Source organism: Hyla sarda, chromosome 3 (genome assembly GCF_029499605.1).
Source record: "Hyla sarda isolate aHylSar1 chromosome 3, aHylSar1.hap1, whole genome shotgun sequence".
Taxonomy (NCBI): Eukaryota; Metazoa; Chordata; class Amphibia; order Anura; family Hylidae; genus Hyla; species Hyla sarda.
In genome coordinates this window covers 103,034,722-103,059,278 of record NC_079191.1, presented here as the reverse complement: position 1 = coordinate 103,059,278, position 24,557 = coordinate 103,034,722, and the positions used below count along the sequence as shown (strand labels likewise).

Genomic DNA, 24,557 nt, shown 5'->3' with positions numbered 1-24,557 from the left:
GAAGCTGCAAGCTGTCTGCATCTTGTCTGGATCTCACAGATGTTCTCACACAGTTGAAAGCTGGCGGATACACTGTACTGAGGCAGGGGAGCGAGCAGAGGAGAGAGAAAAACCACACCCCACTCCCTTCAGAATTTTGTATTTTTATCTTGGTAGTAGTCAGGACCAAAGAGCCCTGGATACCAGGGTTCGTTTTTCAAAATTACAGAGACAGAGACCCCCTAGTGGCCATTTGTTATACATTTATTTCACATCTTTACAAATAAAGTGTTTTAATCAAGTATAGAAAATGCTTAGTTTTTAGGGAAGTATTAAATTAACAAAGGTTGTTTCTAATGACAGTAACGCTTTAAAGCTGTGTGAACCCAGGTTAAGCAGCATTAGTGTTTCTCAAGTGTTTCTGCATGCTCTTGTAAATAAAAAAAAAAATAAATAACCCACAAGTTCTACACATCTTGTCTAGTGTCGTATGCTACAACAAAACTGCTGTTGCGGTGCACTTAACGGTCTATTCACATGTACAGTATTCTGCTGCAGATTTCAGTGTAAACTATATGACGTGGTCACAACTTCAAATCCTGCACAGGATACTGTACGTGTGAATAGACCCTAAGGGTGCATTCTCATCTCATTTTCTGGCAGGCAGAATTTCAAAACAGCCTTCAGAAGTATCCCTGCTGGACCTGTGCAGTACCCCATTTATTTCAATGAGCTGACTGTATCTGGATTCTGGACTGGACTAAAAACCGCAGCAGACCACAGTTTACAGTCCGGTCCACAAACCGGATACAGTAATAAAATAAGGTAAAAGTTTTCTGCTGGTGTATCAGCCGGCTGAATTAAAAGAATTTCACAGTCCATGAGAAAGAAAGATTTACTTACTGCTTGAGTTCTTCTTTGAAAAGCTCTAAATTACTTTTCTTCTTCTCTTTCTCTCCTTTCTTTAAAGGCTAATAGAAAAAAATGTATATATTTGTTAATAAACAATTAGGACACGATCCACTAACAATCTGCACAATAAAGGAAATATAAATGGGGCATTTGTCTGCCCTATGGGAAAAAAAAAAAAAAAAAAAAAAAAAAAAAAAAGACAAAAATACTGTGCCCCACCCCCTCAGCCCAACTCTATATAAAGTAGTAGTTAGCTACACAGGGCCCTTTCATTTCTGACAGCCTCGCAGTCTGACTGGGAGCACATGGTAAGTGAGCTTTTACACCTTGTTCACACTGGTGCGGTGCGGCATCCATTGCTGCCGTGGCACAGTGTCTGTGGGGAGGTGCGGCCCAGGGACTGGTTTGAGTGGCATTGGGCCCCTCTGCCAGTGGATCGTTCCCCCTGTGGACACTGGTGTCGTGGCGGTGGTGGTCGCCGCCCAGTCCTACGCCATTTTATGCTAGGGACATTAGGGACCCACTCTGAATAGGTGGCCTTGACGTGGCGAGTGGGCTTGTACTTTTTAATCAAAATGTATACTAACAACCTGTTCGTTTTTAAATTTATGCTGAGAAGCAAGTAGATCAAAATACAAAATGTAGATGTGCGACCATGTCTGTTTTCTCTACTTGAAATCATAAAATAAAACTCCAAATTTCTTTTCACTGATAGGGTAAATTTAGAGCCAAAAGGCAGGATATTTATCAAAACCCGTGTAGAGGAAGAGTGGAGCAGTTGCCCACAGCAACCAGATCACTTTAATTTTTTAGAGGCTTTTTTAAATTGAAAAACAATCTGATCCACTCTTGATAGTCTGACAAGGACCAAAAAGAGAGACTGCTAGAATATCATTGCACTTTGTTAATGTATGGAGCAGGAAGCTGCATTCTTTTAGCTGTGCCAAGAGCAGCCCTGCTTGTTAGCTATTCTTGGCTGACTTAAAAACACAAAGTAAGTCTGATACTCCTCTTATGGGTATAAAGTGTGTGTTTGTTATGTATCTACATGTGAAAGGTTATCCTGTAATTAGCTTTTGAATAAAATTTTATTGACAATACAGGGCCCATTGACGGCCCTAGTATTTTTGTTAAGCCATTGGAAAGGTCGGAAATTTGCTTTTCAATGTCTATGCTTCCATATACTAGTAACTAAAAAACAGCGTGTAAAAATTCTATACATCTCGAACCTTTTTGTTTAGAAGGTGTTGTACTTGGGTCGGACTTAAAGGGTTACTCCACTACCCAGCGTCCAAAACATTGAGTTCCGAATGCAGTGTGCAGGATTCCGTGTTCACACTCTCCTCTCAATGCAAGTCTATGGGGGGGCGTGACGGCCGTCGTGCCCCCTTCCCATAGACTTTCATTGAGGGGACAGGCCGTGACGTCATAAGGGGGCAGGCGTCAACACGGAAGGCCACACACAGCGTTCGGAACTCAATGTTCTGGACGTTGGGAAGCGGAGTAACCCTTTAACAAGATAAAAATGCATACAAAACTACATGACTCTTGATTGTATTGTACTGGATTACATTTCCACAATTTGCCAGATGTATAATTTTAGAAGATATTTGGGTATGATAGGATTTATTCTGTAATGCAGGTTTTTGAGGGTTCCCCCCCCCCCCACCAGTTAAAACTGTCTAGACGCCTAAAGGAACGGGTTAAACCAGTTAACAGGTAATAGTTTTCCAGTACTTTTACACCAAAAAAGGCACAACCATTTCTCTTACTGGTTTCTTAGGTTCCATAAGTATAATCTGAGGGGGTGCTCGCTCAATAGGTGCTGCTTGTGGAGGTTTGGGCTCAGAAAACCGTGAGGAAGGTTTATACAATTTGCCTTTCTTCTCATCCAGGTCGAGTTCTTCTGCAATATAATAGAGGAAGAATCGATATACAATATATATTTTCATTACATTATCCCCATCCGATATGTCTATTTACATTGAATATTGGAGAGTTAATATATATCCACAAAAAATATAAAACTATTTCTATCATGTATATAAAGATATACTGTATATAGTTTGAAGTTCAAAACCAAACAACCCACAACTATTGACATTAGGTGCAGTATACAGCTATCGCTTAGTACATGCTGGTTTAAAATCTATAAAAATAATTGTGGGCACTTTTTTGTGACACTGGTTTCTTTTTGACAACAAGTCTAACGCTTTTTTTTAATGGGGAAAGAACAAAGCGATGGTTCTAGGACATGCACGTACCTTTTGTGGGATTGACAATGCCCCCTCTGACAAATGTTTTAACTTTGCTGGCATCGCCTCCTTCAAACGCAGCAAGGAACTCCTCGTAAATCTCTGCGGCAGCTTTTTCATCTTCCTGTGCAATAGAAAAAGACAAGGCTGTACCTAACACCAATATGCAAACCATATAATCTGCCAATGTATTATTGTTTTAATGAAGGTGACATATAATGAACTATTAGCACTGGGACAGCAGGCAGTTACTCTCCTATGGCAAGAAACACATTTTCTCGCCTTGTCTGCACATAAACGTATAGCCAAAAGAATGTGGACATCCATATAAGTGACCGAAAACGGAAAATCCAACCTTAAAGTGCTGTAATCTCATAGAAAACTACAGCACACAACATAGTGTGGGGTACTGAAACTCTCCTACTCTAGAGAGTTCCTGACATGGACAGAGATGGCAGCAGAGAGCACTGTGGTCAGACAGAAAACATTTACACAACTTCCTCTGTAGTACACAGTAGCTGATAAGTACTGGAAGGCTTAAGATTTTGTACATAGATGTTATTTACATATACAGTGACCCCTCGACCTACGACGGCCGAGACAAACGATAATTTCAACATGCGATGGCCTCAGAGGCCATCGCATGTTGAAGGCAGCATCAACATACGATGCTTTTGTATGTCAGGGCCATCGCATAAACGGCTATCCGGCAGCGCTGACTGCTTCAGCGGCCACCAGATAGCCGTTTACAGTGCCCCGTGTGGTCCGCTGACGATCACTTACCTGTCCTCGGGGCTCCAGCGCGTCCTCTTTGGGATCCTCTGCATCGTCGGCGCTCTCCATCATCGGCATCACGTCGCTGCGTACGCCGTCCCATCATCCAATAGGAGCTGCGTGCGTAGCAACGTGATGGCGGCGACGGAGAGTGTGGATGCCGGGGAAGAAGAGGCCTTGCCGGAGCATCGGGGACACGGCGACCGCGATGGAGGGCGACATCCAGGGCAGCGGTGACGGTCCGGAGCGGCTGGGAGAGGTGAGTACAACTTCCTCTAACAGTGGTCTTCAACGTGCGGACCTCCAGATGTTGCAAAACTACAACACCCAGCATGCCCGGACAGCCGTCTGCTGTCCGGGCATGCTGGGTGTTGTAGTTTTGCAACATCTGGAGGTCCGCAGGTTGAAGACCACTGTCCTATACTTAACATTGCACGGATCCCTCAACATGTGATGGTTTCAACAAACGATGGTCCGTTTGGAACGGATTACCATCGTATGTTGAGGGACCACACTGTATGTACAACTTCTCTTCCCCCCCCCTTTCCCGGAGAACTCCTTTAACACCTTAGGGACCCAGCCCTTTTTTGAAATACTGACCACTGTCACTATATGCATTAATAACTCTGGGATGCTTTTACTTTTCATTCTGATTCCGAGATAATTTTTTCGTTACATATTCTACTTTATGTTAGTGTAAATTTTCGGCGATACTTGCATAATTTCTTCCATTTTTCTAACTTTGAAGCTCTCTGCTTATAAGGAAAATAGACATTCCAAATAAATTATATATTGATTCACATATACTAGGGATCGACCGATTATCGGTATGGCCGATATTATCGGCCGATAATCACGATTTTGGGGATCGGTATCGGCAATTACCTTGCCGATAAGGCGATAATTTTGCCTGGAATACCCCTTTAAGCACTATGTATTTAGAGGTCTCACCTTCTTTTTCAGTTCCTCTTGCTCTTTCTTGCTTAGTGTTCTCTTTGCGGCACTCATTTTCCCAATACTGAATGCTTTAAGCTTACTCTCCAAAAGAGGTTGCTACAAACAGAGAGAGAGAAAAAAAAAGCTTTGTTAAAGCATTAAGAAGCAAATATTCGTACTTAACATTGCTATGGAAAAATATTAGATTACAGATCTAATTAAAGTCAATGGGTCTGATTACAGGAGGAGAAGCAGCAAGGATTCTGAATACTAGACCTAATTTATGTCTGTTCCTCAAAAAGCTTCTGATTACAAAAAGGGATCCATTAGGTAACCGAATACTTTCCAACTGATTGTAAATAGGCCTTGACTCCATCAACTAGCCACAGTTTACATTCAATGCTTCATGCCCTCTGCACATAAGTGGTTAATCTATTATAGCCTAAAGGAGTTACAGCTCAGCTTCCTCCATCTCCCATTCAACTGCTGCAAACAAGAGCAGGAGACTGAGCACTTTGTTGTACTGCTTTATCTACCTGTGTGCTGCAAAGGGTAAAAATATAGGAATCAGTGTGACAAAGCATTGGGTATATGCAAGACAGAAGAATGGATGGCTGTTATTGTGTATAATCCTTTCATGTTTGACTAAGCAATCTCATCTGACAGGATAAATATATGTTCTTACATGAGCCCTACTGTACTGATAGTAAAAATGACAGTATTAACAGCAAAAGTGATTGTTAAGTAAAGAAGTGCAAAAGTATCATCAGAATATGTCATTTAAACCAGGTTTTTCAAGTGAAACCTGAACTGTGATTGGCTGCTGTGGGAAAATCACTAGCTTTTATTGCATGCTATTTGATCAATCTGGGCCAACGTGCCTAGAAATACAACAAAACAGAGTTTTGCAATCTATTTATTTTTGCTTTTCACAAATTTTTTTTGGTGGTGCAGGTTCATCAGTCTCACTCACTCGCAGACCGATTCTCACCTAGTTTTAATGTTCAGTGGCTAGCTGTCTTCAGCACCTGTGCAGATCTGGGCTAGTCTAAAAACCTGGAGTGGCCCAGGAAGTGGATGGGCCTACCCTTTAAAACCTTCCATCCCATGAAAATCCAGACCCGATAGCTTAGTCCAGTGTTTCTCAAGCGCGTTTCTCAGTAACCCCCCCCCCCCCTTTACAGGTCATGTTTTCAGGATTTCTTTAGTCTTTCACAGGTGATATAATTATAGTCAGTGAATCAGGCATCACCACAGTTATATCACCTGCGAAAGACGAAGGTAGCCTGAGGCCTTACCTTTTGTTCCCTGGTGTCCGTGGCTCTGTCATTGAGAGAACCAGGCTTTATAAATGGAGTGATTAATGGAGTTCAATAGAACTGCATTGATCTGTATGAGGAATCTAATGATTCCTCCAAAAAGTTCCCTAAGGGACGAATAAAAAAAGTGTAAAAAAAAAAAAAAGTTTAAATAAAAAGTTTAAAAGACATTAACCCCCTTCCATATTAAAAGTTTTAATATTATATAACATACACTGCTCAAAAAAATTAAGGGAACACTAAGCTAACATTCTAGATCTGAATGAATGAATCGTATGAAATACTTTCATCTTTACATAGTTGAATGTGCTGACAACAAAATCACACAAAAATTATCAATGGAAATCAAATTTATCAACCCATGGAGGTCTGGATATGGAGTCACACTCAAAATCAAAGTGGAAAACCACAATACAGGCTGATCCAACTTTGATGTAATGTCCTTAAAACAAGTAAAAATGAGGCTCAGTAGTGTGCGTGGCCTCCACGTGCCCGTATGACCTCCCTACAATGTCTGGGCATGCTCCTGATGAGGTGGAGGATGGTCTCCTGAGGGATGTCCTCCCAGACCTGGACTAAAGCATCCACCAACTCCTGGACAGTCTGTTGGTGGATGGAGCGAGACATGATGTCCCAGATGTGCTCAATCGGATTCAGGTCTGGGGAACGGGCGGGCCAGTCCATGGCATCAATGCTCCTCTTGCAGGAACTGCTGACACTCCAGCCACATGAGGTCTAGCATTGTTTTGCATTAGGAGGAACCCAGGGCCAACCGCACCAGCATATGGTCTCACAAGGGGTCTGAGGATCTCATCTTGGTACCTAATGGCAGTCAGCCATTAGGGGGTGGGTTCGATCCACTATAGAGGTAGTCAGAGAGCTTACTTCTGCTTCCGTGACTCTGTCGTTAACCCCTTAAGGACTCAGGGTTTTTCCGTTTTTGTACTTTCGTTTTTTCCTCCTTACCTTTTAAAAATCATAACCCTTTCAATTTTCCACCTAAAAATCCATATTATGGCTTATTTTTTGCATCGCCAATTCTACTTTGCAGTGACATTAGTCAATTTACCCAAAAATGCACGGCGAAACGGAAAAGAAAAACATTGTGCGACAAAATAGAAGAAAAAACGCCATTTTGTAACTTTTGGGGGCTTCCGTTTCTATGCAGTGCATATTTCGGTAAAAATTACACCTTATCATTATTCTGTAGGTCCATACGGTTAAAATGATACCCTACTTATATAGGTTTGATTTTGTCGCACTTCTGGAAAAAATCATAACTACATGCAGGAAAATTTATACGTTTAAAAATGTCATCTTCTGACCCCTATAACTTTTATTTTTCCATGTACAGGGCGGTATGAGGACTCATTTTTTGCGCCGTGATCTGAAGTTTTTATTGGTATGATTTTTGTTTTGATCGGACTTTTTGATCACTTTTTATTCATTTTTTAATGGTATAAAAAAGTGACCAAAATACGCTTTTTTGGACTTTGGAATTTTGCGCTTACGCCATTGACCGTGCTGTTTAATTAATGATATATTTTTATAGTTCGGACATTTACGCACGCGGCGATACCACATGTTTATTTTTTTATGGGAAAAGGGGGGTGATTCAAACTTTTATTAGGGAAGGGGTTAAATGACCTTTATTAAGACTTTTTTTTAACATTTTTTTATTGCAGTGTAATAGGTCCCATAGGGAGCTATAACACTGCACACACTGATCTCTCATCCTGATCACAGGCGTGTATTAACACGCCTGTGATCAGCATTATCGGAGCTTGACTGCTCCTGCCTGGATCTCAGGCACGGAGCAGTCATTCGCCGATCGGACACCGAGGAGGCAGGTAAGGGCCCTCCCTGTGTCTGTTCAGGACGCCGCGGCGGTCCCGAACAGCCCGACTGAGCAGCTGGGTCACTTTCACTTTCGCTTTAGAAGTGGCGGTCAGCTTTGACCGGCCGCTTCTAAAGGGTTAATACCGCACATCGCCGCGATCGGCGATGTGTGGTATTAGCCGCGGGTCCCGGCCGTTGATGAGCCCTCAGCATGGTATAGTGAAAAATAAAATGGCAATTTATTTATTTATTTATTTTTTAAACACACAAAAATAGTATAATGTGATGGAAACTATACACATTTGGGATTGTTGTTATCAGGCTGACCAAAAGTATCAAAACAACATGTTTGCTTGACCACAAGGTAAATGGTGTAAAGAACCACCAAATTATCAAAATATTTTTTTTTTTATTTCAATTTCACCATTTTTTTTTTGTTTTGGAGCATCCGATAAGGAAAAATAAAATGTGTTATTACAAAGTACAATCTATCCCGCAAAAAACAAGCCCTAATATGGTTCTGTAGATGGAAAAATAAAAAAAAGTTATGGTTATTATTGGGCGAGAAAATTGGCCCAGACAAGTGGATTGTCATAAGGGACAAGAAGATTGTTCCCCTGTTTTAGTCCATTGAGCAAGTAGCATTTTTTTTTTTTATTCCACACCCGAGGACATTCACAGAGTTGCCCCTAAGCAGCTCCTGTGTCGTCTTGTCTGTGACCGTGTTATTGTCTTGTTGGAAGGTCAGCTCAGTCTCTGGTCCAGAACACTCAGGATCAGGTTGTAATTAAGAATCTTGTTTCTTGCAGTCTCCTTTAGGTGCTTTATTTTTGCAAACACCAGGTGGGCTTGTGTGTGTCCTTTAGGTTCACATCACTGTTTGCATTCAACCAGCTCAGGGTCCGATCAGCTGTTTTTTCCCTCATTATCCGAACGGACCCTGAAATGGGTCAGATGCAAATGGCTACTGGTGTAGTAGCCCCCCAGGAACCAATGGTAGCCGGCGGGTGTGCGGGTGTCAGCCAGTGAAGATGTCTTAGTCTAGCACTGGAAAGTGCTTAGTCATGTAACATTCCACACCAAAACACAAAAGGCACTACATCAGAGAGCGGCCAGTTCAGAATAAAAGAGAAAATATAAAATAAAAAAAGCAGGGAAGAAGTTGAGGTGTTGGGTGCGGGTCCAAGGCAGCCGCCACTGGTCACTGTTTTAAAGTGCCCATGGCCAGGCTGTTGATCTTTAACAAGGAGCCGGCGCTGCAGCCACTTTAATTCCGTAACCAGCAGATTTATCGGTGTATAATACGCAAGTAGGATTTTTGCCTATTATTTTAGTCTTAAAAAGTGTGTGTTATACGGTGATAAAAACAAGATAAAAGTTTGGTGGGGTGGAGAGCTCTTGGAAGAGTCCCGATTGCTCCAAACATTTTCCATTTAGGAAGTATGGACGCCACTCTGCTAGAGAACTTTCAGTGCAGCAAAAAAAAAATTTGCGCCCTTCTCCAGATCTGTGGCTCCACATAATCCTGTCGGCGAGCTCCTCGGTCAGTTCTTTACTACAGAGCTATTGGTTTTTGCTTTGATATGCCTTGTCAGCTGAGAGACCTTAGGCTAGTTTCACATCAGCGTTTGTGACCCGTTCAGGCATAATCAGTTTGTTGTTGAATGGATCATATTTTGAAAGTGTTCTAAACTGGTTAAAACTGGTGCATTCAAAAACTAGGCTCTGCCATAGAGATGTATTGAGGGGGCGTGTCGGCCGCCGCTTCGTGCGGTGGTCGACACCCGCTATCTAGCAGGAGAGCCGGGGCCCTGTACAGAGAGATCGCAGGGGGCCCCAGCGATCTCAAACTTATCCCCTATCCTTAGGATAGGGGATACGTTTTTCACCACAGGACTACCTCTAAGTTCACCAGGCGGATCCGGCTGCTGTATGCCCAAATCATGGTGCAAATAACCCCTTATATAGACAGGGGGGTGTCTTTCCAAATCATGTCCAGTCACCAAAATTTCTACACCTAAAATCAAGGTGTAGAAACAGATCAGTTGATCAAAAGGAATGGGTCATAGCAAAGGGTAAATATTTTATTTTCTGCCCTTGTGATAAAAAAAAAAAAAAAAAAATATTTTTTAAATTTAAAAAGTTGGACTCAAAAAAAAAATCTGAATGCATTGTATACTCTAGAGCAGGGGTCTTCAACCTGCGGACCCTCCAGATGTTGCGAAACTACAACTCCCAGAATGCCCGGACAGCCGCTGGCTGTCCGGGCATTTTTGGAGTTGTAGTTTTGCAACATCTGGAGGTCCGCAGGTTGAAGACCCCTGCTCCAGAGAGTTAGCATATACTGTAGCTAAGATCTATGCTGGCTGAGATAGCTTAGCTTTCAGGCCATTGTGCTTGGGGCAGCCACTGCAGTGCGCCTCTTACGACGGAATTTCTGCCTCAAATTAAAGCCCATAGACTTCTATGGGATTCCGCACTCCCATTAACACTTCTGAATTTCCCCTGGTAGATTTTCCGCACGGACTCTGCGGAAATTCAGAAGTGTGAACGGTAGTGCAGAATCCCATAGAAGTCTAGGAGCTTTAATTTGAAGCGGAAATTCTGCCATGTGAATAGACCCTTAATGAACCAACTAAATCCTACAGTTGTGGGATTTTACTACAGACCATCTTATCAAAAGCCAGATCTTTGACATCAGTAGAACATTCTGCGGCATATCTAACCTGGTTCCTGGGATTTGTCTAACCTTGGACCAAACAAATAGTGGATATTTAGAATAACTAAAGCTGTGCTACTCGCCCCCATATTGATTATTCCTAATAACTTGATTTCTAGTTGTTCAAAGTATGTTCTGTGTTACGAGTGATGGAATATAATCACAGCGGCCTTGGGTTCACTTCCCACTCAAGTACTAAACACACAGCATTACGCGCACATTGTGAACAAAGACCTGCAGGAGATCGCTATACAGGGTACTCAAGCACCATGCGCCTTTGTACTTAAGTGGTAAGAAGTGAATGCGTTTCTCTAAAGGAAAAAAAATCTCTAGCAGAATTACATTTCTTCCCTGCATCTTTTGGGTATGTAAGAAAATATCCATTTGTACGATTTATGCAAATTAATCTGCAGTCCAGCACTGGATTGAAATGCCACAAAATAGATATTTTATAAGCCATACAATTCATAATCAACCCATAAAAAGCTACACCTTACATGTTTTTAGGCAAAAGAGCAGTGTTCTCAAAACAAGGTGCCTTCAGCTGTTGCAAAACTACAATTCCTAGTATGCCTGGAAAGACTGACTGTCCATACATGCTGGGAGTTGTAATTTTGCACAGCTGGAGGTACCCTAGTTGGGAAACACCGTGATAGAGGTTTAATGCAAATTGGACAGATTTTAACCTGTATTGACAATAAATTCTATTTTGTTAGAATGATCTAAAGACCAGACAACAGCAGTGACCTCAATTCAATGAAAAGATAAATCTCAGAAAGAAGGCTTATCACGCAAAGATGAAGCAGAAAAAATATTTTGTAAAGTGGACCACCCTTGCATTTAACCACATCATAACCTTACTACAAAACTATTGTGAGGCCACAAATGCCAAACAAATTCTAGGATCTGTACAACCATAAGACTAAGGCTATGTTCGTATATACTTGATCCACTGCAGATTTAATATAAAAAATATGCAGAAGATTAAAGGGGTACTCCACCTCTGTCTGATCGCAAGGGTCCCAGCGGCACCCAGGTGGTCTAAAGATTTATATTCCGAACCCCGGGATTGGGAGGCTGTAACATCACGCCAGGGGGCATGATGGCTGTGGTCACATTCCAGTGAGGGAAGAGATTGTCTGAACCACCAGGAAGGTGAATGTGGCAAAAATCAGATGCTGCAATACCAAATCACAGGTGCCGATCAGCTGAGAGCACAGACTGAGGTCTCTTACCTGGCTTCCATCTGAGCTCCAACAGTGCAGGCAGCTTTTAGTAATGGAGCGCCGATGTCACCAATCAATGCTGTATGCAATCAAAAGAGCACTGTGTAGTAACGGAAGCCCCCAATAGATGCAAAATGGCGGGTTATAATTTTGCCCCACAATTTTTTTTATTACAAAAAACATTACAATTGGTAATGTAAAAAACAAGCTCTCATATGGGTCTGTAGATGCAAAATTAAAAGTGTTACAGCTATGAGAAAGCGAGGAGGAAAAAACTGAAGCGCTGCGATTTCTAATCACACACAGTTTATATATATATATATATATATATATATATATATATATATATATATATATATATATATATATATATATATATATTTATTATACACCAAACACACTACACACACGCCCCCCACCGTAGAAAAAAGGCGATGGCCCACCGGGAGTTTTCGGTGGAGGTGGCATACGCTTTACTTGCCGCCGACTCCGAATCTGCCAGTGAGGATGAGCCCACTTTTCTGTGTTCTTCCTCATCCTCTGAATCATCTAGCACTGATAATGAGTCCCCCAGGTGGCAGCGGAGATGCCGCCAGGCGAGGCCACACACCCCCTATGAAAGTGACCCAGTGGCTGACACTAGTACGAGCATCCATGCTGCTCGTAATAGAAGTCCGACCTCCCGGACAAGCGTACCGGAGGCCCCCTTCTGGTGAACCTGTCAGGAGACCTCCAGAGCGATATCAGCCATGGATTTCTGAGTTTGTTGGCGACTCAGGAATCCGGATTGACACGGCCAGATACACTGAAATAGACTATTTTAGTTGTTTTTTTTGGAGCAAATGAACTCGTACGCCCACCACCCAGATTAGTTTTTGGCTAGGCCCAATGAATGCTACTCCATCAATGCAGCCGAAATGAGGAAATGCATATGGGCCTAGTCAAAAAAACAACATTCAGGTTGTACTGGAGCGGGGACGTCCTCTACCAGACATGGTCATGACACGGAGGCTGTTCGAGGCCATACGGAGATGCATGCATTAATTCGATAATGCAGCATGTCTCTCTCCTCCTCTCCCCCCCCCCCCCCCCCCCCCCCCAAGTGATCCTGCCTATGACTGGCTTTACAAAGTGAGGACATTCATAGAACACTTTGGGGTCAAATTTTTGGAGGCCTACGTACCCCTCAGGGAGCTCTCGGTAGATGGGTCTCATCAGTTTTAAGGGGAGACTCATCTTCCGCCAGTATATTCCCTCGAATCAGGCGCGGTATGGCGTGAAACTCTGCAAACTTTGCGAGAGTACCTCCTGGTACACTTACAAGTTTAGAGTATATGAGGGACGAGATTCCAATATTGAACACACAGAATGTCCCCCACTCTGGGTGTTAGCGGGAAAATCGTTTAGGACCTTGTGCACCCATTGCTGGACAAGGGTTACCACCTTTACAAGGGCAACTTTTATACCAGCAACCCTCTGTTCACATCCCTTGCTGCCAGATCCACGTCCGCTTGTGGGGCCATGCGGAAGAACCAGAGAGGCCTCCCTCTAAATTTACTCCAGACACATATGCCCAAGGGTGAGTCCCATGCACTTACCCATGAAAACCTGTTGCTGGTCAGGTATAAGGATAAGAGGGATGTCCTCATGCTGACCACAATTCAGGATAATGGCAGCTCACCTGTCCCTGTGCGAGGTACCACAACAATGGTCCTCAAGCCTGATTGTATTCTGGGCTACAATCAGTATATGGGGGGAGTTGATCTCTCTGATCAAGTCCTTAAGCCATACATGGCCATGCGGAAAACACGTGTATGGTACAAAAAAGTTGCGGTCTACTTGGTACAGTTTGCCATGTGCAACTCTTTTGTTCTGTCCCAGCACTCTGGCAACACAGGGACATTCCTCCAGCTCCAAGTAGAAGTCCTAAGGGCCCTGATCTTTGCCGACCGGGAAAGAGCAGGCCGGAGTTCGCAAGGAACTGGAGTTATAGGTGCCAGGATCGTCCCAGGCCAACACTTTCCAGGTGAGGTCCCCCACATTGGAAAGAAGGGACAATCCCAGTGTGACACTTGCCCCAATCATCCGGGCCTCTGCATTAAAAACTGCTTCAGGGAGTATCACACTTCCATGCAGTAAAAAATTTTCCCTTTTCCCAATTTCCCATAATTTGACCCCAATGTACCAAGTCAGGAGTACATTCCAATTTTTAACCCTATAAACCACTAAATTGCCCAAAAATCTAAAAAAAAAAAAAAAAATGATAAGACCTCTGGGTCAAATGTGACACCTTTTCTTTTGGAAACTACACCCCTCAAGGAAGGTAACAAGGGGTACAGTGAGCCATAACACCCCACAGGTGATTGACGAACTTTCGTTAAAGTGGGACGTGAAAATGAAAAATTTGATTTTTAACACTGAAATGCTGGTGTTACCCCAAACTTTTCATTTTCACCAGGAGTAATAGGAGAAAATGCCCCACAAAATTTGTAACCCCATTTCTCTCGAGTAAGGAAATACATCATATGTGTATGTAAAGTGCTCTGTGGGTGCACTAGAGGGCTAAGATGGGAAGGAGCAACATTAAGCTTTTGGAGAGCGAATTTTGCTGAAATGGTTTTTGGGGGCATTTAGGAAGCCCCCATGATTCCAGAACAGTAAAAATAAAAAAATTAAAAACATGCTATTTTGGAAACTACACCCCTCAAAGAACTTAAGGGGTGCAGTGAGCATTTATACCCCACTGGCATTTGACAGATTTTTGGAACAGTGGGCTGTGCAAATGTATAATGCTCACTGTACCCCTTGTTACATTCCGTGAGGGGTGTGGTTTCCAAAATGGGGTCACATGTGGAAGGAGTCCACTGTTCTGGCACCATGGGGGCTTCGTAAACACACAGCCTTCAATTCCAGCCTAATTCTCTCTCAAAAAGCCCAATGGCACTACTCCTCTTCTGAGCATTGTAGTTCGCCTGCAGAGCACTTTACTTCCACATATGGGGTTACAAATTTTTTTTGGGGGGGCTTTTTTCCTATTACCCCTTGTGAAAATGAAAAGTTTGGGGTAACGCCAGCATTTCAGGGAAAAAATAAATTTTTAATTTTCATGTGCAACTTTAACGGAAATTTGTCAAAGACCTGAAGGGTGTTAAGGCTCACTATACCCCTTGTTACGTTCCGTGAGAGGTAGTTTCCAAAATGGGGTCACATGTGGGTTTTTTCTTTTTTGCGTTCATGTCAGAACCGCTGTAACGATCAGACACCCCTGTGCAAATCACCAATTTAGGCCTCAAATGTACATGGCGCTCTCTCACTTCTGAGCCATGTAGTTCGTCCGCAGAGCATTTTACGTACACATATGGGGTATTTCCGTACTCAGAAGAAATTGTGTTACAAATTTTGGGGGTCATTTTCTCCTTTTACCTCTTGTGAAAATGAAAAGTATGGGGCAACACCAGCATGTTAGTGTAAAAAAGTTTTTTAATTTTTTACACTAACATGCTGGTGTAGCCCCCAACTTTACGTTTTCATTAGGGGTAAAAGGAGAAAAATCGCCCCAAAATTTGTAACGCAATTTCTCCCGAGTACGGAAATACCCCATATGTGGCCCTAAACTGTTGCCTTGAAATACGACATGGCTCTGAATTGAGAGCGTGCCATGCGCATTTGAGGCCTAAATAAGGAATTTGCAATAGGGGCAGATCCAGTTACCTACAGTAAAACCCTACAGCAGTGTTTCCCAAACAGGGTGCCTCCAGCTGTTGCAAGACTCCCAGCCTGCCAGGACAGTCTATGGCTGTCCGGCAATACTGGGAGTTGTGGTTTTGCAACAGCTGGAGGCTCCATTTAGGAAACACTGCCGTATGAGACGTTTTTCATTTTTATTGGTGGGGGGGGGGGGGGACGTGTAAAGGGGTGTATATGTAGTGTTTTACATTTTATTATGTTAGTGTAGTGTTTTTAGGGTACATTCACACAGGCGGGGGTTCACAGTAAGTTTTCCGCTGGGAGTTTGAGCTGCGGCGGAAAATTTGCCACAGCTCAAACTTGTAGAAGGAAACCCGCCCGTGTGAAGGAACCCTGTACATTCACCTGAGGGGCACCCCCAAACCTTCAGCTGTGGCAAAACTACAACTTCCAGAATGCACTGACAGACCGTACATGCTGGGAGTTGTAGTTTTACAACAGCTGGAGGCACACGGGATGGAATCACTGAGTTAGGAAACAGGCTCTAGCTCAGTGTTTCCAACCAGTGTGCCTACAGCTGTTGCAAAACTACAATTCCCAGCATGGCCAGACAGTCATGGATGCTGGGCATGTAGTTCTGCAATATCTGGCCATTCAGATGTTGCAGAACTACAACTCCCAGCATGCCTGGACAGTCTGGGCATGCTGGGAGTTGTAGTTCTGCAACATATGAAGGGCCAGATATTGCAGAACTACACGCCCAGCATCCCTGACTGTCTGGCCATGCTGGCAATTGTAGTTTTGCAACATCTGGAGGGCTACAGTTTGGAGAACACCGTATAGTGGTCTCCAAACTGCCACTTCAGATGTTGCAAAACTACAACTCCCAGCATGCCCAGTCAGAGAATGCTAAAATTTGTAGTTTTGCAACATCTGGAGGACCACAGTTTAGAGACCACTACACAGTGGTCTCCAAACTGACCGTCCAGATGTTGCAAAACTACAACTCCCAGCATGCCCAGACAGCCTTTGGCTGTCTGGGCATGCTGGGAGTTGTAGTTTTGCAGCTTTTAGAAGGCCACAGAAGATCACTTACCGCGATCTTCGCTGCAGCCTTCTCCGCCGCACTTTCCGGCCGCTCCTCCTGTGTTGATGCCTCCGCCGGTCCGGGTAAGCCGGGCCATGCTCCCCCCCCCCTCACTGCCCGTGTTCCCCCCGCTCTGCCCTGAGTTCCGATCGGTGGGCAGAGCAGGGGAAATTAACTCTAACCCCCTCCCGCCATTGGTTGTCAGCCTGACCAACCAATGGCAGGGGATAGGAGGGGTGGCAACACTGACACCTCGCTCCTATCCTTTAAGATGGTGGGAGCTTTCTTATTTTCCGGGCGATCGGGTCACCAGTGACCCGATTAGCCCGGATCGCGATACAGATCGCAATCGCTGACATGGGGGGGGGGAGGGATGCCTGCTGATAGATATCAGCAGTCATCCCGGTCCGATCACCGCCCGGCGTTGATCGGAAGTGCGGAGGGCGTATGAATATGCCCTTCGTCCCCAAGGAGTCAAAAGGGTATTCCGGGCAAAAACATCTAATCCCCTATCGAAAGGATAGGGCATAAGATGTCTGATCGGGGGGGGTCCGCTGCTGGGACCCCCGCGATCTCCCTGAATTCTCTGCGTAGCTGCGTCTGAAGTTTCAGAAACCGCCGGGCTTCCGAGACGGAGACGTGAGGTCACGCCACGCCCCTTCCATTTATGTCTATGGGAGGGGGCGTGGCGTCCCGTCTCGGAAGCCCTGCGGTTTCTGAAACTTCAGACTCAGCTACGTAGAGAATGCGCGCTGCTGCAGGGAGATCGTGAGGGGTCCAAGCAGCGGGTCCCCCGCGATCAGACATCTTATGCCCTATCCTTTCGATAGGGGATAAGATGTTTTTGCCTGGAATACCGCTTTAATAACTCTGGGATGCTTTTACTTTTCATTCTGATTCAGAGATTTTTTTTTCGTGACATATTCTACTTTATGCTAGTGATACATTTTTTGCGTTACTTGCATCCTTTCTTGGTGAAAAATCCCAAAATTAGATAAAAAATTTGAAAATGTTGCATTATTTTAACTTTGAAGCTCTCTGCTTACAAGTAAATCAAATTATATATTGATTCACATATACAATGGCCCAGATTTATCATAGAATGTCTACGGTAGAGCTATTTTCCCACGTTTATTTGGGTGGTGGGTTTGACTAGCCTGCATCTTATCTATCAAGAAGGTGCAGCAGGATGATGAATTTTGCGCAGCTCTGCTGTGGGTGGGAAAACATCTACCACATACACTTTTTCTAGACGTGAGGGAGGGAAGTAGACACTTTCCCGGGTCCTGAATTTGGCAGATTAGGTGTTTTTACTTACTTTCACAGAGCTGCCGGGACATTTTTACTTGCATTTTAGACGCTACAATCAAATTTGATTGCGATGTCTAAGGGGTTATAGCCGGGGATCACCGTGATCAGTGATGTCAGGCATTAGGAGATGGGTCCTGGTGGCAGATAGCCGCAGAGACCACTCAGTTATGACCCACTCTCAGCTCCTGAGCACGTGTCATAGAAGGGGAGTGGGACGCTGTCGTCCACAAGGGGTTAAAGGTTGAATTGTGGAAGGTAGAAGTGATTCTCCCGCCTACTGGTAGGTGGTGTAGCTTTGCGCATAAAATAGCGACTTGACAGAAGTCGCAAATGATAAATACGTGACCACTGCATGGTCAAAAAGAAAAAGCTCTACAGGTAGGCGAAAAGAGTGAAACTGTCTATATCAAAAGACGCATAAAAGTCACTAAATATGCTGCTTGCATCTGAACTGCACCAAAAGAGAAAAAAAAATGCTCTAAAAGCAATGATAAATCTCCCAATATGTCTACTTTATATTTGCATCATAAAGTTGACATGTTTTTTACTTTTGGAAGACATCAGAGGGCTTCAAAGTTCAGCAGCAATTTTCCAATATTTCACAAAATTTTCCAGATCGGAATTTTTCAGGGACCAGTTCAATTTTGAAGTGGATTTGAAGGGCCTTCATATTAGAAATAAGGGATCGACCGATTTATCCATTTATTCACGATTTTGGACGTTATCGGCAATTACTAGAGATGAGCGAACTTACAGTAAATTCGATTCTTCACGAACTTCTTGGCTCGGCGGTTGCTGACTTTCCCTGCATAAATTAGTTCAGCTTTCAGGTGCTCCCGTGGGCTGGAAAAGGTGGATACAGTCCTAGGAAAGAGTCTCCTAGGACTGTACCCCCCTTTTCCAGCCCACCGGAGCACCGGAAAGCTGAACTAATATATGCAGGAAAAGTCAGCAACCACCGAGCTGAGAAGTTCGTGACGAATCGAATTTACTGTAAGTTCGCTCATCTCTAACAATTACCTTGCCGATAATCCGATAATGCCCTGCACCGCACCCTCCCCCCCGGCCAGAGACCGCCACCACCCCATTGCCTCCCCCATCCCCGGGGCTCGAGATACTTCTGGCTCCTGCAGCGTCCTGTGTTACACTGTGCAATGTTGAGTGATGTCCTCAACGCGACGTCACCATCAGTGCGCACAGTGACAGCTCATGAGGACGCCGCTGGAGCCAAAAGTATCGTGGACCCAGGGAACAGGTAATTATAAAACCGGGAATGGGGGAGGCAATGGGGCAGCGGCTGTCTCTGGCCGGGGCAGTGCGGTGCAGTGGGGGGTGCGGCGCCGTGGGGAGCCGCTGCAGTTCGTTGATTTAAAGCGCCCGCTTTAAAATGGGTACTCCGGTGAAAACCTTTTTTCTTTTAAATCAACTGGTGGCAGAAAGTTAAACATATTTTAAATTACTTCTATTAAAAAATCTTAATCCTTCCAGTACTTATGAGCTGCTGAATGCTACAGAGGAAATTCCTTTCTTTTTGGAACACTGAAGACATCATGAGCACAGTGCTCTCTGCTGACATCTCTGTCCATTTTAGCAACCATACATAGCAGATGTATGCTAAGGGAAGCATGGTGGCACAGTGGTTAGCACTGCTGCCTTGCAGTGCTGGGGCCTTGGGTTCAAATCCCACTAAGGACAACAATAAATAAAGCGTTATTATAATAACGTCAGCAGAGAGAACGGTCCTCGTGAAGTCATCAGAGCATTCAAAAAAGAAAAGAATTTCCTCTGTAGTATTCAGCAGCTAATAAGTACAGGAAGGATTAAGATTTTTTTTAATAGAAGTAATTTACAAATATGTTTAACTTTCTGCCACCAGTTGATTTAAAAGAAAAAAGGATTTCACCGGAGTACCCCTTTAAACCAATGATCTGCAGTGGTGTCGCCGGGGGGGATAAATAGCCGATAACTTATATCGATATTCCGGTATAAGTTATCGGCCCTAACCTCCACAGAGTATCGGTCCTAATTAAAAAAAATAAAAAAAATCTATATCGGCCGATCCCTATACCCCATAAGTGACCCCATTATAAAACTACACCCCTCAAAGAATTCAAAATGACATTCAGTAAGTGTGTTAACCCTCTAGGTGTTTCACAGGAATAGCAGCAAAGTGAAGAAGAAAATTCAAAATCTTCATAATTTTTTTTTACTATCACATGTTCTTGTAGACCCAGTTTTTGAAATTTTAAAAGGGGTAAATGAGAAAAAGCCCCTCAAAATTTGGAACCCAATTTCTCTCGAGTAAGGAAATATCTCATATGTGGATGTCAAGTGCTCTGTGGGTGCACTACAAGGCTAAGAAGGGAAGGAGCGACAAAGGGATTTTGGAGAGTGTTTTGCAACAGCTGGAGGCTCCGTTTTGGAAACACTGCGGTACAATATGTTTTTCATATTTGTTTTTTTTTTGGGGGGGGGGGGGGCAGCTCAAACTTCAAGCAGGAAACTCACTGTAAACCCACCTGTGTGAGTGTACCCTGTACATTCACATGGGGGGGGGGGGCAACCTCCAGCCTGTTCAAAACTACAACTCCCAGCATGTACTGACAGACCGTGCATGCTGGGAGTTGTAGTTTTGAAACAGCTGGAGGCACACTGGTTGGAAAATTAGGTTCTGTTACCTAACTCAGTATTTTCCAAGCTGTTTTCCTCCTGCTGTTGCAAAACTTCAACTCCCAGCAAGTACTGATTGCCAAAGGGCATGCTGGGTGGGAGATATAGTTATGCAACAGCTGGAGGTATGCAACAACAACTCCCAGCATGCCGAGACAGCTGTTTGGGCATGCTGGGATTTGCAGTTTTGCAACATCTGAAGACCTACACTTTGGGAGCCATCAGCAACCATTGTGCAAAGGATCCTTAGGGCTTGGGTTTGTGTGACCGAATGGGCCCTGTGATGGATTGTGCACGCACTATATTTTGTTTCCCACTAAACTCCCATCATTCTGCCGTAATTGCAGACAGAACTCCAAATAGCAGAGTCCAATGACAATGTGAATGAGGCTTTATAGATAAAATACTGATGCGCTGTCTTCTAGAAAGGAAATTTAACTTACACTTTGAAAATAGGATGCAAAATAGATTAAAAAAAAAATACAGATGAAATCTTGACGCTAGCCAGATCAGCTAGGGAGGTATCAGATTTTAATCCCTCTATACATATTTTAATAGCTGTTTGGAAAAAAATATTGCACATGAAAAAGCACATGCTGCAGCCTTAGGTTATGTTACCTTCTGTTAAAGCATAACTGTCACCAAACTAAACTTCTAGTATATAGTTCCTTATGTTATTATAAGACAATTTGCTATTTACTTGTCGTTAAAATTCTCAACTTTTATGTGTTTAATGCGATTGAAAAAACGGCCACTAGGTGGCTCTGTTCTATTCCCTGCACAAGTCAGTTAGTTTGGTCTCCACTCGGACTTGCAGAAGTCCAAACTCAGGAAGTGTGAGCAGGGCACGGCGAGACACAGCTCTCACAGACTTCAGTGACGTTGCGCCTGCTGGAGAACGCTGCCTTTCTCTTGCCAGGTGCTCACACAATGTACACAGCTGCCATCCATCCAGGAGTAGTGCCCACTACATACACAGCTGCCATCCACCTAGATGGAGGGGTCCATACACCCAGCAGTAGTGCCCACTACATACACAGCTGCCATCCACCTAGATGGAGGGGTCCATACACCCAGCAGTAGTGCCCACTACATACACAGCTGCCATCCACCTAGATGGAGGGGTCCATACACCCAGCAGTAGTGCCCACTATATACACAGCTGCCATCCACCTAGATGGAGGGGTCCATACACCCAGCAGTAGTGCCCACTATATACACAGCTGCCATCCACCTAGATGGATGGGGTCCATACACCCAGCAGTAGTGCCCACTATAAACAGCTGCCATCCACCTAGATGGATGGGGTCCATACACCCAGGAGTAGTGCCCACTACATACACAGCTGCCATCCACCTAGATGGAGGGGTCCATACACCCAGCAGTAGTGCCCACTATATACACAGCTGCCATCCACCTAGATGGAGGGGTCCATACACCCAGCAGTAGTGCCCAGTATATACACAGCTGCCATCCACCTAGATGGAAGGGTCCATAAACCCAGCAGTAGTGCCCACTACATACACAGCTGCCATCCACCTAGTTGGAGGGGTCCATACACCCAGCAGTACTGCCCACTATATACACAGCTGCCATCCACCTAGATGGAGGGGTCCATACACCCAGCAGTAGTGCCCACTATATACACAGCTGCCATCCACCTAGATGGAGGGGTCCATACACCCAGCAGTAGTGCCCACTATATACACAGCTGCCATCCACCTAGATGGAGGGGTCCATACACCCAGCAGTAGTGCCCACTATATACACAGCTGCCATCCACCTAGATGGAGGGGTCCATACACCCAGGAGTAGTGCCCACTACATACACAGCTGCCATCCACCTAGATGGAGGGGTCCATACACCCAGCAGTAGTGCCCACTACATACACAGCTGCCATCCACCTAGATGGAGGGGTCCATACACCCAGCAGTAGTGCCCACTACATACACAGCTGCCATCCACCTAGATGGAGGGGTCCATACACCCAGGAGTAGTGCCCACTATATATACAGCTGCCATCCACCCAGATGGAGGGGTCCATACACCCAGCAGTAGTGCCCACTACATACACAGCTGCCATCCACCTAGATGGAGGGGTCCATACACCCAGCAGTAGTGCCCACTATATACACAGCTGCCATCCACCTAGATGGAGGGGTCCATACACCCAGCAGTAGTGCCCACTACATACACAGCTGCCATCCACCTAGATGGATGGGGTCCATACACCCAGGAGTAGTGCCCACTACATACACAGCTGCCATCCACCTAGATGGAGGGGTCCATACACCCAGCAGTAGTGCCCACTATATACACAGCTGCCATCCACCTAGATGGAGGGGTCCATACACCCAGCAGTAGTGCCCAGTATATACACAGCTGCCATCCACCTAGATGGAAGGGTCCATAAACCCAGCAGTAGTGCCCACTACATACACAGCTGCCATCCACCTAGTTGGAGGGGTCCATACACCCAGCAGTACTGCCCACTATATACACAGCTGCCATCCACCTAGATGGAGGGGTCCATACACCCAGCAGTAGTGCCCACTATATACACAGCTGCCATCCACCTAGATGGAGGGGTCCATACACCCAGCAGTAGTGCCCACTATATACACAGCTGCCATCCACCTAGATGGAGGGGTCCATACACCCAGCAGTAGTGCCCACTATATACACAGCTGCCATCCACCTAGATGGAGGGGTCCATACACCCAGGAGTAGTGCCCACTACATACACAGCTGCCATCCACCTAGATGGAGGGGTCCATACACCCAGCAGTAGTGCCCACTACATACACAGCTGCCATCCACCTAGATGGAGGGGTCCATAAACCCAGCAGTAGTGCCCACTACATACACAGCTGCCATCCACCTAGATGGAGGGGTCCATAAACCCAGCAGTAGTGCCCACTACATACACAGCTGCCATCCACCTAGATGGAAGGGTCCATACACCCAGCAGTAGTGCCCACTATAAACAGCTGCCATCCACCTAGATGGAGGGGTCCATACACCCAGGAGTAGTGCCCACTATATACACAGCTGCCATCCACCTAGATGGAGGGGTCCATACACCCAGCAGTAGTGCCCACTACATACACAGCTGCCATCCACCTAGATGGAGGGGTCCATAAACCCAGCAGTAGTGCCCACTATATACACAGCTGCCATCCACCTAGATGGAGGGGTCCATACACCCAGCAGTAGTGCCCACTATATACACAGCTGCCATCCACCTAGATGGAGGGGTCCATACACCCAGCAGTAGTGCCCACTATATACACAGCTGCCATCCACCTAGATGGAGGGGTCCATACACCCAGCAGTAGTGCCCACTATATACACAGCTGCCATCCACCTAGATGGAGGGGTCCATACACCCAGCAGTAGTGCCCACTATATACACAGCTGCCATCCACCTAGATGGAGGGGTCCATACACACGGGCACACTCTCAGTCTGCCCCGGACAGTACAGGCCGCACACACCGAGGCCTCGGCTCCTGCGCAGCACACGCGGCGGTCACACGTCGTCACAGCCGCCTATACAGCAGCCCGGGACCCGCCAGGCACATTATTCGGTCACCGGGGACACCGAGTCACACCCCAGCCCCTCACTGCTCGCCGGTGTACGCTCTCACCTTAGAGCCCGCTCTCTGCGAGCCTCCAGACATCTTCTCCGCCATCTTGCGTCCCAACAGGCCAATCAATCGAGAGCGGAAGGAGGTGTGTGCACTCAGCGAGCCAGCCCTGCTGCCGATACCCGAGCTATCGATTGGGATCAGGAGCGCGCAGTACTGTGATGACGTCACCTCCACCTGAGTGTTATGGGTGT

General features: G+C 45.1%; 1 protein-coding gene across 1 annotated transcript in view; it reads right to left on the bottom strand.

Moving 5' to 3' along the window:
- The window catches only part of U2SURP (U2 snRNP associated SURP domain containing), a 76,306-nt gene extending 51,787 nt beyond the window's left edge, over positions 1-24,519 (bottom strand). The window contains exons 1-5 of the mRNA XM_056564810.1: positions 24,364-24,519; positions 4,872-4,973; positions 3,156-3,270; positions 2,664-2,797; positions 883-950 (exon numbers count right to left, since the gene is read on the bottom strand). Of these exons, the coding sequence (XP_056420785.1) occupies positions 883-950; positions 2,664-2,797; positions 3,156-3,270; positions 4,872-4,973; positions 24,364-24,408 (464 nt within the window). The 5' untranslated portion in view covers positions 24,409-24,519. The remainder of the gene's footprint in view (positions 1-882; positions 951-2,663; positions 2,798-3,155; positions 3,271-4,871; positions 4,974-24,363) is intronic.
- Positions 24,520-24,557: the final 38 nt, after the last annotated feature.